The sequence below is a fragment of the Dipodomys spectabilis genome, unplaced genomic scaffold (genome assembly GCF_019054845.1).
Source record: "Dipodomys spectabilis isolate Male_0828 unplaced genomic scaffold, ASM1905484v1 ptg000054l, whole genome shotgun sequence".
Classification (NCBI taxonomy): Eukaryota; Metazoa; Chordata; class Mammalia; order Rodentia; family Heteromyidae; genus Dipodomys; species Dipodomys spectabilis.
Window position 1 is genome coordinate 37,592,318 of NW_024870731.1, and position 13,310 is coordinate 37,605,627.

General features: G+C 44.6%; 1 protein-coding gene across 1 annotated transcript in view; it reads right to left on the bottom strand.

The window, feature by feature from the left end:
• Positions 1-13,310, bottom strand: part of Sumf1 (sulfatase modifying factor 1) — a 62,670-nt gene that overhangs the window by 33,790 nt on the left and 15,570 nt on the right. Inside the window, exons 4-6 of the mRNA XM_042680196.1 lie at positions 3,995-4,077; positions 989-1,111; positions 14-128 (exon numbers count right to left, since the gene is read on the bottom strand). Coding sequence (XP_042536130.1) covers positions 14-128; positions 989-1,111; positions 3,995-4,077 — 321 coding nt within the window. The remainder of the gene's footprint in view (positions 1-13; positions 129-988; positions 1,112-3,994; positions 4,078-13,310) is intronic.

Sequence of the window (13,310 nt, forward strand, 5' to 3'; positions counted from 1 at the left end):
CTTCCCTACTCACAGGCGCAGTTCCTCGGAAGCCGTCCTCACCAGTGTTGGTCACGGGAAACTCTCCCTGCCAAATGTTGGCATAATGCTGGCCTTTCGGCTGCAGCTTGTTGCCCCAAGGGAAAAGCCTGTTAGGAGAGACACAGGTGTCAGCCCAACAAACAGGCACAGGCTTCTAGAGTGAAGTCAGGAGAGAAGATGCAATGGAAGAGAACAAGACTCATTTGTTCTATGTAGGCCCTTAAAGAAAACACACACACACACACACACACGCACACACGCACGCACGCACGCACGCACGCACACATACGCACAAATACAGACACAAAGAGACACACAAATAATCACTTGATCATTTTCCAAAGAAATACACATACACACACACACACACACATACACACACACACAGATTCTAATCTGGGTTTTTATAAAATGTCCTTATTAACAACTCATACCAAGTTTACAACAACCTCAGACTCTCCTGAGTACTGCAAAGGCCTAAAGTAAGTCACAAAACTGAAAGAAGAGCTTATAGGAAGCTAGAAGAACAGACATCACTCTGGACTTATATGGAAACATGACTGGGCACCATCATGCCACACTTTTTTTTTATAAAGCCTCAGTTATTTTAAGGAGCTTTTCCTAGAAGATGTGACCTAAACATGAGTTTTGTCTCGTGGCTCTAAGAGCGGAGAAATACCACTGCTTCAGAAGATGTCTAAAATAAGAAAATGCTAACAGCAAGGCAGGCTGCCAAGTAGCTCTGAAGAGTAATATGTTACACAAGGGGGAATGATTTGCTGGAACTTTCTCCAGGACTGCAGGAAGAGCCCATTGGGCTCTGGGGACGGTAAAGGTTGGTGACTCATTCACCAGTGTCACCTAAAAACCTCATAAGGAAGAAGAATACCCAGGAAGACCAAGAATTGTTCTTAACCAATTTCTTAACCAAAGTCCATCACTGCTCAGCAAGATGAGGCCTCAGTACCTGTTGTGCAGGCCTCCCCGGCAGCTGTACTCCCACTCAGCCTCCGTGGGCAACCGCTTCCCTGCCCATGCGCAGTAGGCAACAGCATCATTCCAGGAGACGTGCAGAACTGGATGATCCGGCCTGGGCAGAAGCACAGCAGTCAGGAGAGCACCCACAGGAACAGGAAACAGGAAGTGGCTCAGCAGAGTTGCCTGTCCCCATCCTTGGGCCAGCCAATGACACTGTAGCAAGTCCTGCTCCTGAATTCAAGTTCTCCATGCCAGATCTGGCCCCTCCATGGAGAGTTTCTGGTGTCCCAGACTTCCAACTGGGTTATGATTCCTCTTGGAAGTAGATACAAAGCATGTGTTCACTTTGTAGGCTTGGGTTCCCATAGGATTCCAGGGAGATAATACACAAGGACGGGCTGTGTCTAAACCACCTCGGGAAGGCAGGAGGGCTGCTCCCTGCTGGAAGGGCCAGCAGCAGACACTTGCAGCGCCCTCAGGGTCTGCACAGTTGCAGTCTCCTCAGAGCTACCACTGCCTGAGCAATGCAGGGACACAAGGACGAGCCATTCTGGTGCACTGTAGCTCCACCCTACAGACTACACACACACCCCACGGCCCCATGCGCTGTCAGGCAGGACTTCAATGAGCCTGCGTTTTTGCTTCAGTCCTGCTTCCAACCCTCCCTTCCACAGGGTTAATCCCATGGCAAACAGCCTCCATTTCCCAACCTGCGCCTCCTGGCTTTAGTAACTTTGCATCTTTTTTAAAAACATTATTGTAAAGGTGAGGTCCAGAGGGGTTACAGTGACGTAAGTCAGGTAATGAGTCCGTTTCCTTTTAAACAGTGTCACCCACCCCGTCACTCTCTCCCAGTTGTTCCCCTCCTGTCTCCCCTCCCCCCCAAGTTGCATAGCTCATGTCTAACATCATGTCTTACTTTTCCAGCTGGATTAGACACCTCTACTGGCTATGCTAGCCAATCCCAGGTCAGTCTCCCTTTTACCTGAGAGGGGGAGAGAGGAGAAAGGCCATTTGGATTGAATCCTCGTCAGCTGTTTTCAAGCAGACATACACCTTCCTGGTCCCTTCCTCACGCATCTTTGAATTCTCCATATAACTACGATAGCACTTTCATTTTTTCTTTCAACAAAAGTTTACTGAGTACCTATTATGTGCCAGTCACTATGTTCAGCACTTAACAAGACAGTACTTTTCTCAAAAGACTGACTCAGTCAATGTCTTCTGCATGATTTAAAAATACATTCCACACTAAAAATGTAGCTCAGTGGAATGTGTTGTGCCAACTAAACTCAGGACCCTGGGCTTGATCCTGAGAACCACAAAAGAAATTTAAAATTACTTTTTAAAAATGCCAATTCAAGAGGAAGGGTGAGCAAATGCAGTCACTGTATTCAATATATATTATGTAAAAATTGAACTACGGAACTTGTGGGAAGGGACTGGAGGGGGGGAAAATGGGGTAGAATGAAGAAAGGGGTGACAGTGACCAAAAAGCAGTTTACTCATAAATTAACTTATAGAATTGGAACCCCTTTGTACAACTACTTAATAATAACAAAAGAGAGAGCAAGAGAAAGAGGGGAAGGAAGTAGAAGGAAGGAAGGAAGGAAGGAAGGAAGGAAGGAAGGAAGGAAGGAAGGAAGGAAGGAAGCAGGGAAGGAGGGAAGGAGGGAGGGAGGGAGGGAGGCAGGGAGGGAGGGAGGGAAAGGAGGGAGGCAGGGAGGCAGGAAGTCATTTCACTAGTAGAAAGGTTTGTGAGCCTCTTATCTGCAGGTAACCACCAAAAATGTAGAAAGTGAAGCTATGGAGCAAGTTGTGCAGTGCCAGCCTTGAATAAAAAAGCCCAGGTCCGGAATTCAAGCCCCAATACCAGCATTAAAAAAAAAAAAAAAAAAAGCCAGGCACCAATGGCTGGCTCCGCAATCCCAGCTGCTCAGGAAGCTGAGCTCTGAGGATCAAATTTCAAAGGCAGTCTGGGCAGAACTAGAAGTGGAGCTATGGCTCCAAGTGGTAGAGCCCTAGCCTTGAGCACAGAGCTCAGAAAAAGCACCCAGGCCCTGAGTTCAAGCCCCATGACTGCCTTCGCTTTTCCCCTTCTGGTGAGCTCAGAAGAGAAGACGTGGTCGGCCGCCAAGGCCGTTCTCCTACTGAGGTGTCCAAGGACACTATGAGCATCTCACCATCTACTGCCGGCCCAGAAGCTGCCACCTCAGGCTTCGGAAAATCCATTTCTCACATTTGTCAAAGGGCTGTACCCCTGAAGCCCAACTTTACCCATACCTAGGCCCCTGGCAATAAGGCAATAATCTGGAATGCAGTTTTAAAAACAAGAGGCTTTAAAATGCCATCTGAAGAATGAGGTTAGGAGAGCAGTTTTCCTGGGCTGAGAGGCTGAGTCCAAACCCAAACCTGTCTCCATCTCCAGAGTTTAAAGTGTGCCTCTATTTTTGCCTGAGATAATTACTTCCTTGCCACCCTGGAGACGTGCTGACCGACTTGTCATTCTGTGGTTTCTTTAGTTAGATGGTGGCTTCCAAGTATGTCAGCCGGTCCAGGACTAAAGATCACATGATCCTGTACTCAGGGCCTGGGTTTCCACAGGGGTCACCTGGCAGAACACAGCTACTTCTCCACAGACAGTCATCTTCATGACCCACTGACAACACAGAATACACGAACAGATCCTGAAAACTGACCACTCTGTAAGATTTGTAACAAGTGTGTCAAAAGAGGCAGAAATCTATGAGAGAAAACTGACCAGTCAATTGAAAAAGGAAAGAGGCTGTTTACTAAGAGGCGCCTGTGCGCGAGGCACAGTATTTGGGTGTTTACATACATCATCTTCTGCCATTCCGTTTTTTCACCAACCACTTAGGGTTTGTCACTCTGATGGTGTATTTTATAGATGAAGACAGTGACTGAGTTCTTTTGCAAGAACATGGAGACCTGTTTTGGAAGGAAAAACATGTCAAGAGGGTATGACCAGACTCACCTGTGCAGAACAGTAGAGTCGGGCCCCTCGGGGTGTCTCCAGTCAGCTCCTTTAACAGGTAACCACCAGGGAGCTGCGGCCACCTCAAAGCAACCGAAAACCAACTCCAGTTAGCACAGTGACTCCAGGAAAACAGTGAGCTCAGTACACACAGCAACACCAAAGTTTCACTTAGGGTCTTCAGTGCCATTTGGGCTACCAAACAGCTATCTTTTTCAGAATACTGAAAATAAAGGTGTATTCCTAAAATACACCTTTGATTACGATGTAGTGCGTGCGTGAGTGTGTGTGTGTGTGTGTGTGTGTGTGTGTGTGTGTGTGTGTGTGTGTGTGTTGCCTACTCCCAAGAATTTTCAAAAGAAGCCAGGTGCCAGTAGCTCATGCCTGCAATCCTAGCTACTTAGGAGGCTGATATCTGAGGATCACAGTTCAATGCCAACCTGCGCAGGAAAGTCCATGAGACTCTTATCTCTGATTAAGTACCCCCCCAAAAAAAACTCAGAAGTAGAGCTGTGGCTCAAGTGGTAGATTACAAAAGCTCAGGGTCAGCACCTAGGATCTTTGTTTTGTTCCCAAACAAAACAAAACATTAAAAAAAGGAAAGAAAGAAAGAAAGAAAATGAAGTGCTAGCTAATCCTGTATTAATTTCTCCCCCCTCTCCCCAGTCCTGGGACTTGAACTCAGCCTGGGTGCTATCCCTGAGCCTCTCTGTGCTTCAGGTTGACACTCTACTAACTTGAACCACAGCACCACTTCCAGCTTTTTCTGAGTAGTCTATTGGAGATAAGAGTCTAACGGACTTTTCTGCCTAGACTGGCTTTTAACCGTGATCCTGAGATCTCAGCCTCATGAGTAGCTAGGATTACAGGCGCCGGCCCCTGGCTCTGTATTAATTTCTGAAAAGTGAGAGACAGGTAGCACATCTCCTAGTTAAAAAATTAGGACGTAGTTAACTGTGTGAGTAACTGTGGTCTAAATGTACACAAGGGATCAAAGATCAAGCTGGTCTAAAGACCCTGATTTAATTTCCAGTCCAAAATGAGCTATGTGACCCTAGGTGAGTTCATTATTCCCCTGTCCCTGACAGCCCTCACTGGCGAAATGCTATCAGATTGCCCTAACTCAGACACCAGAAAAGGTCAAGTCAGATAAGACTGTCTGTCACCTGCTCATCAAATGGTTACTAAACTCCTACTTTACCATTCTGTTAACCAAGTTAACCAGCAAAAAAAACAACACAGCATCACTGCCAAGTGCCTGGTCAGAACCACAGGCTGTGAAGGCAGTCAGAATGAAATCTGGGTCATTGCTCTTCTGGTCACCCTCAGTCCCATATCTAACTTCTCCAAGCCTGGTATGTCATTTGTAGACAGCAGCAGAAACAGCACCCATATGGAGTCATTACAACGAGGAGATACAGCAGGGAGCTTAGGGCTGGGCCATCAGTAACTCAGGCTAAGCCTTAGCAAGCAATGAGTACAGGGAATCAGTCTTGCCATGCTTGACCCTCCAGCAATCACTTTCAGGGAAGCCACAAAAAGAAATCAGTATTATAGAAAATACTGACTGTAAGCTAGACCAGACTCGAGGCTATCCCCATGACATAGTGACTGTCAGCAACTCACATCCTGACCAGCCTGGCTGGAGTAGAAAGAGACAGTATGTGTGTCTGCTAACAGTCACTGCAGACCCCACATCTCATTCCCTCTCCTTCTCATAATCCACACAAAACATTCACCATTTGATGGGAAAAGCCAGTTATTATTGCCGTTGTTAATAACAAAAAAAAAAAACAAAAAACTACTGTGCCCTTAAACCACACTACTGCCAGGCACTTTATTTATAGAGAGCAAGAGAACTGAAAGGTACAGCTTTTTCTCTGTCTGGCTCTGCACAACTAACCTGGTTCACTCATTGCTCTCACTGACTGAACTGCGCACGCTTGATGCCTGTGACAGGTAAGTCACTCGATGTCATGGGAAGATGTACACACAACACTCGGATCACCCCACCCACATCCGGGCCCCTCACTAAGCACGACCACTGGAATGCTCTAGTAGGCTCAAATAAACAAACATGGCAAAACCTTGAAACATGTTAATGTTTGTGGCAGATGCGACAAAACCTTTTTGTCTTAGACACTTTATCTATGAAATAGTTCATCCCTATCTCTTTATTTTGCACAGATTCTGGGGCTTTAACTGGGGGCCTGAGTGCTGTCCCTCACTTGAGCCACAACTCTGCTTCTGGCTTTTGGGGAGGCTTGTTTATCAGTTTTCGGGGGGGAAAGTCTCATGGACTTTTCCTGCACAAACAGGCTTCAAACCACAATCCTCAGATCTCAGCCTCCTGAGTAGCTAGGATTTAAAGCATGAGTCATTTTTTTACCTGCTCATTATCAATTTTTTAAACTCCACAATTTCTTTATCCATGAGGAATTCCAGACTGGGGCTAATGTGTATCGTGTGGCATCTAATGACTATTATTGAAAGTCTGTGGTTTTTAGTAACTGCATATGCACAGGTGTTTCTGACTATGAGAAAATCCCCTGGACCACAGGATGGCCGCACACCCAGCTGTAGAGCAGGCAGCCACACACAGACTTAGGAGCAAGAGTCAACTGAGGTTTCCCACTGTCTTCTGAGGGAAGCTTCTGTGGAGCCGGCTGTGGACTGAAGACCCAAGGTAGCCGCTCTAGCGGCCAGTCAACCCATGTGGTTTTCCTGTCCTTTTCCCTTGTAATTCAGACTAAGTACAGGACTTATTGAGGATCCATTGTATGTCACGCACTGGGGCCTAATTCTTGCAGGGGATCTCCACATCCCAGGAATCATCGGAGTATGATTTAAGAGAGTATACTGATAATGTTTTCATGTTCTCATATGTAAGAATTTGTTCTTTAGTTGAAAAGGGTAAAGTACAAAATGTAAACCCAGTCACCTCATTTTCCTTCAAACAATGTCTGCAAAAGTCAAACTGGTAGGTCTAGGTACTACTCAGACACAGCAGGTTATAGCTTCTGATTTCATTTCCTCTCTGCTTACCTCTCTTCTTTCATTCTAAACATCTGGTTTTCATTTTTGTCACTATTTCTGTAATTCATATTACGCAAGTAGTAAGGAGAGTGACTTCCAAGGCTTGAAGTGATCCTCACTCCCGGTGATGCACACAGAAAGAACACATTCTGGCTAGAGCAGGGATGATAGTGTCCTTGACCAAGGGCAGCAGCCTAGATATCTGGCCTAAAGCAGTAGTAGCTGAAGCAAGTATGCAGAGATAAATGAATAGTGTAGCTCTATAGCTCTATACGATACCGTTTCCAAATAAAAATTACAAAATAATCCAACAGTCCTTGTTATCTATTCATAAAAGTAACACTATACAGTTAGTTATTAGGAGATATGACACAGAAATGGGTATGTGATATGGTATAAAGGTAACCTATAACACACACCCTTGATTCTACTCTATAAATATAAATATATATATATACATATGAATATATGTATGTGACTATATGGCCAGGCGCTGGTGGTTCACATCCGTAATCCTAGATACTTGGGAAGCTGAGACCTAAGGATCATGGTTCAAAGCCAGTCTGGGTAGGAAAGCATGTAGATGCTTATCTCCAATTAACTACCAAAAAAACAGATGTGGAGCTGCTCAAGTGATAGAGCACTATCTTTGAACATAAAAGCTCAGGGACAGTACCCAGGCCCTGAGTTCAAGCTCTAGGACAAGAAAAGAGAAAGAGAACAAGAAAGATGGAGAGAGATGGAAGGAAGGGAGAGAGAGGAGAGGGAAAGGGAGAAAGAGAGAGAGAGTGAGAGAGGGAAAGAAGAAAGAAAGAGAGAGAGAGAGAGAAAAAGTTATTGTAATCAGAAGAAAAATGATATCTGGAAGAATAGAGATTCTCTTCCGGCCAAGGGTAGTGACGCATAACTGTAGCCCCCTCTATGTAGGAGGTAGAAGTAAGAGGCTAACAGTCCAAGACTGGCCTCCAAGAAAAGAAAATACAGGCTGTGGCAAGTGATAGAGCACTGGTGATCATAAGGCCTTGAGTTCAAACCCCAATGCCAAGGGGGAGAAGGGAAGAAAGGATATTCGTAACAGGGCATAAACCCCAGCACCCGAGGAGAAGGATACACATGTGACAGGGGTGAAGGACTGGGAGACTGAATGAGTATGCCTCACACAACAGGTTTCCTCAGCACAGCATGATGGACATTTTACAGACCACACAAGGAGCTGTCATCTGTACCTCTACCCACCAGAAGCCAGCTGCCACCCAACTGTAGCACACAAAAATGTCTGCAGACATTGTCAATGGCCTGAGGAGAGCAAGCTCCCCTCAGTACTACGATGACTGGGGAAAAGAAGGGCAAGTCCTGCTAAATGTCAGCCCCGCTGACAGCAGCCCCACAGTGAAGGGATCTGACCTGGATGGAGCCAGTTGTCTGAGTCTGAACACAGTACCACATTTTACAAGACAAGGATCTGAAGCTCTTTACCTTCTCCAGGCCCCAGTTAACTCATCTGTGAAATGGAAGTCAAAATAGTACTTCCTAGGGTTGTGGAGAAAGCCAAAATATTTTCTGGTCTAATTTATGACAAGTCTCATCCAGTGTCACTGGATGCAATCCTTTTCCAAATGTTACTATTTAGTAACTCCATATTTTAAAACTTGTTTTTGAACTCCTGCCTGCCTTGAAAAGCAATTGCTAGTCCACTACATTGAGGAACTCTGATGAAGAACTGACTTCTGAGAATTACATATTTTCAAGGAACACTGCAAATGATGACATTTCTAATCCTCTCTTTCAGAGGAACAGTTTTTAGGCATGCTGTTCTGAGTAGAAGCACAATCAGCCTCGCTGAAAGGAGGAAATCTTCTCTGGACATGGCTGTCTACCTACACATTTTCATTTCCACTGAGACCTTCCAGAGGTACAGCCCCCCTTACATCTGGATAAAAGGTCTTTAACACCACCATCTCCATAGCAACTGTCTTGGGTCTAGAATATAACAGGGAACCCAGCCAACCAGTGACCAATTACAATGTAAATCAGATCTTTGAGAAACAATGTCCCTCAGAAATGAACTTCAGAGAGCAAAAGCATCATGTCCCGCCTTTCTCAGCAGACAAAACCAGACTTGTAGTGACAGCCTAGAGACTACAAGAGAGGAAAACAGGAAAAGATGCCAGGGGGTGGTAAATTACGCTCCTTATACACACAACCCCGAACAAAACCAGCATAGGAAAAAGACAGAGGCACTGTGTAATTATGCATCTTCAGTGTAAAGATGTCAAGTTCATACCTTTACAACAGCTCCCTTAAATGCATTTAGACAAGCAATTTTTTAAAAGATAGCTGTTTCTTGAAATGTAGTATAAACATGACAGTTATCCCTATAAAATGAGACGGGAACATTTTCAACTGGCACCAGTGAATAATAAGAGGTAGAGCAGACAGGCAGTACAAGTCTCTATTTCAATGAAGGAAAAGACAAATTCACCATCAAAATAGGTTCAGTAATCAAGTCTGTCGGCCTCTAATTAAATACTAAATCAGGTACCTTGATGACTAAATAAACCATGTGGAACAGAAAAATGCTTACTTTTCCAGGTAGGGTACAAATAGTTATGTAACTTAAGGCATGCTTGTGAGTTCACAATACTTTCTGCTTCCGTTCTTAGCAAAATGCATCGTGCTGCCACACGTCTACGCCCAACATGCACAATTACCCCATTCTAGACATTTTGTGCTCTTGAAAGACGAGTGGAAAACCTCTAGACAATGTGTAAAAATGGTGTAGGCATGTGAGTCCCACAAATCTTAGAAGTAACCTAGGTCATTCAGTTTTAGTTAGGACCTTCATAAATATGGGGGGAGTGATTTGGGACTCCTTAAAAAATTAATAGGAACAAGAGAAAAGCTTATCTTCAAGGGGGTTGGTATGAGGATTTTGAACTCAAGAGCCTGGTTACATATAAGGGAAGAGTTCTACCATTTGAGCTGGCCCTCAGCACTTCTGTGCTTATTGTTATTTTTCAGGTAGGGTCTTATTTTGACCGAGATTGGCCTTTAACCACAAGCCTTTTAACCTATGCTTCTCATGTAGTTGGGATTACAAATGTACACCACCATACTTGGCTTCTTTGTTGAGAGGTCTTGCTAACTTTTTACCTAGGTTGGCCTTGAACTGCTATCCAGCTGACCTCTGCCTCTCTAGCAGCTGAGCACGGTACAGGCATGTACCACCATGCTCACCCAAGAAAAGCTCAGACAATAAGTTTTTTTATTTTTATTTATTTATTTGTTTGTTTGTTGGTCATGGGGCTTGAACTCTGGGCCTGGGCCCTGTCCCTCTGCTCTTCAGCTCAAGGCAAGCGCTCTACCACTTGAACCACAGTGCCACTTCTGGTTTTCTAGTGGTTTATTGGAGATAAGAGTCTCACAGACTTTCCTGCCCAGGCTGGCTTTGAACTATGACCCTCAGATCTCAGCCTCCTGAGTAGCTAGGATTACAGGCGTGAGCCACCGGCACCTGGCTTCAGTTAGTTTTAAAACTAACTCACAGTCCATCAAAATGAATACCAGGAAACCGGCACTAAAGGCAGGGTAAGGGAAGAAGGGTAGATGAGTGAGGACAAGATGGGAGAGAGGATGTAGTCATAGTATTCAGTCCATATCCTAGGAAACTAAGAACACTGAGGGGTTGGGAGGGATTGGGCTCAGAGGGATGGGAAGAATGATGAAAGGGGTGACATCAACTAAGATATATTGTACTCATAAACGTATTTGTTGAGTGGTAATAAAAAATGCAATTGAAAGAAAATAAGCTTAACATAAATAAAAATAACTTTATACTTCTGGGACACAAGTAGGTAACAATACAAATTAATATGTCCCATTTTGAAAGCACTGTGACAATACTCAGTAAACTCCTATATCCCATGTTTGCCCAGCAAGAACACCAGTTGAAGCACTTATTGTGTGCCCACATGAATGCAACACAGTCATGAAAATTATAAACAGAGTCTGGGTAGATAGCTCAAGTGCTAGAGTACTTAGCTAATATGCATGAGCCCTAGTTCAAACTCTACTAACCAAAAAATACTATACACAAAAACAAGATGTGACTACCAGCATAAATGTTCATCATTTGCTGAAAGTGAAAAAAAAAATGCACCTCTCGATCCTCTGTAGGTACTATGACTTATTCAAACTTCCATGGGCTCCATGTCTAGCCATCTCCTCAGTGGCTCCAGCAAACGTGGGTCAAACTTGATTCCTCCCTCTCTGCTCTCAGATGCACTTTTCACCATCAGATTATTTATGGCATCTCTATTCCTAACATCCTCCCTCCTAGCCCCATCATCTTCTATCTGGAATATAACCCAGAAGCCAAGATGTGTTTTCTATAAAATTCATTAGAGAGGTGGGGGGAGAGGGGTCTGTCTGTCTGTCTGTCTGTCTCTGGGTGGTCCTATTCTACATAAATACCAATTTCACATGTGTTTTTCAGTTTTCTTTTGGGAGAGACAGACAGACAGACCAATAGAAAAAGCGAGAGAGAGAGCTGAAGGGAAGGAGCTGAGGTCCGCAGGGCAGACCGCCTCTTATGTACCAATGGGGGCTGCTCTCAGCTCTACCTAAACTGAAGCAGGCCTTTCCTCAACCTGGCCACAGCTCAACTATGCGGCAAGGCTTTTCAGCCAAGAGACTGCAAGTCCTGTGCATTCTGAATTCTTGTCCATGCATGTTGTCTCAGGAAGCTGAGCAGTGGGACATGACTTTGTAATCAACAGTCTACCTTCAGGCCCTCGTGGTACTCGATGCAAAGCCCAACATTCAGGAGGTTTATCAGAGGTAAACAGAATATCAGAGTCATTCTTAATCCTCAGTCCAGGTTAGACCTCAAATCACCTACAGAAAACTAAAAGCAATGTAGGGACGCCTTAGCCATTTCCAATTTGAGCCTCTGGAGCCAGCGCGCCTCACCCGTGCATTCTGATCGGGTGTCTTGGAGCAGGCTGGAAAACAGCAGTTGTGCCCAGTGATCCTCTTACAAGGTTCTCAGCTTCCAGGGTTATCGTGGCTTGTTTCTGATCCTGTGCCACACACAGACTTCTAAATCAGGTGAACAACCACTCTCTTCAAGAAGAGGCACAAAACCCAGCATCACCTTCTTATCTCAGCAAATCGGCCAGCCCTGGACTGCTGTTCCCAAGTAACTCAATTCCAGTGAACCCACCCTGATGGTCAAGCCGGTGTCTTTCACCTAGGCATAGCTGACTCTGTAACCCGAGCCTGGTCATACCAGGACTGCACCCTGCGGCTTGCAAAACCGAAATGCTCTATAATACTCAATACCTAAATGGCAAGCTTTTATACTGCGGCAGGTGTGTGTCGAGTCCTTTCTAAGTGACAGTTACTGTGATGGAACTAGTAAAGGGAAAGTATTCAAGAAACGACCGCACACATAATTCAGATGAGAAGTGATATGAGTGATGGAAAAGGAAGGCAAGAGAACCCCACAAATAGCAGAGAGCATCTCAATCTGGAATGTGGGATGGTAAGATGGTATTCCAAATAGACTTCACAGAGCAAGCACAGCTGAGACCTGACTGTGCAAAGCTCAAAGTGGGTAGTTAAGTGCAGACAGAAACAGAAGGCCTTCTGTCCAATGCTGTCCTCTTCCTTATCTGCCTCTTTCTCACCATGCAAAACATTAGTGAGATCCCATCTCAATCAGTTAAGCCAAGTATAGTGATATGCACCTGTGATCCTATCTATCTAGGAAGCTGTAGGTAGGAGGATCGAGGTCCAGACTGACTAGACATAAATTGAAGATTCTATTAAAAAAAAAAAAAAAAAAGGAAAAAGGTCTAAGAGCATCTCTAGTGGCTGAACACCTGCCTAACAAACTCAAGGCCCTAAGTTCAAACCCCAGTACTATCAAAAATAAAAACTGAAAAATTCTACTGAAAGCGCAAACCCCATACTTGACACCACGGACCCAGGAAGACAAGCACCAAAATATATGCTAGTGAAAACACTGGGTACTAAAGGCAAAGGAAAAGCTCCTAGGGTATCAGACAAAAGCAACAAGTAACATCAAGGGCAAGGAATCTTGACTGCCACCTGCCTTTTCAACAGCAAGTCTTATTCCAAAAGAAAACAATAAGGTATAGAAGGTAATCTAGCAAAACACGTGTAAACCACAGATCTCCTATGTAACAAAACTGACTTTAAAGTATAATATTTAATAACGAACTGTTATTAACATGTATAAATTTTCAGGGAACAT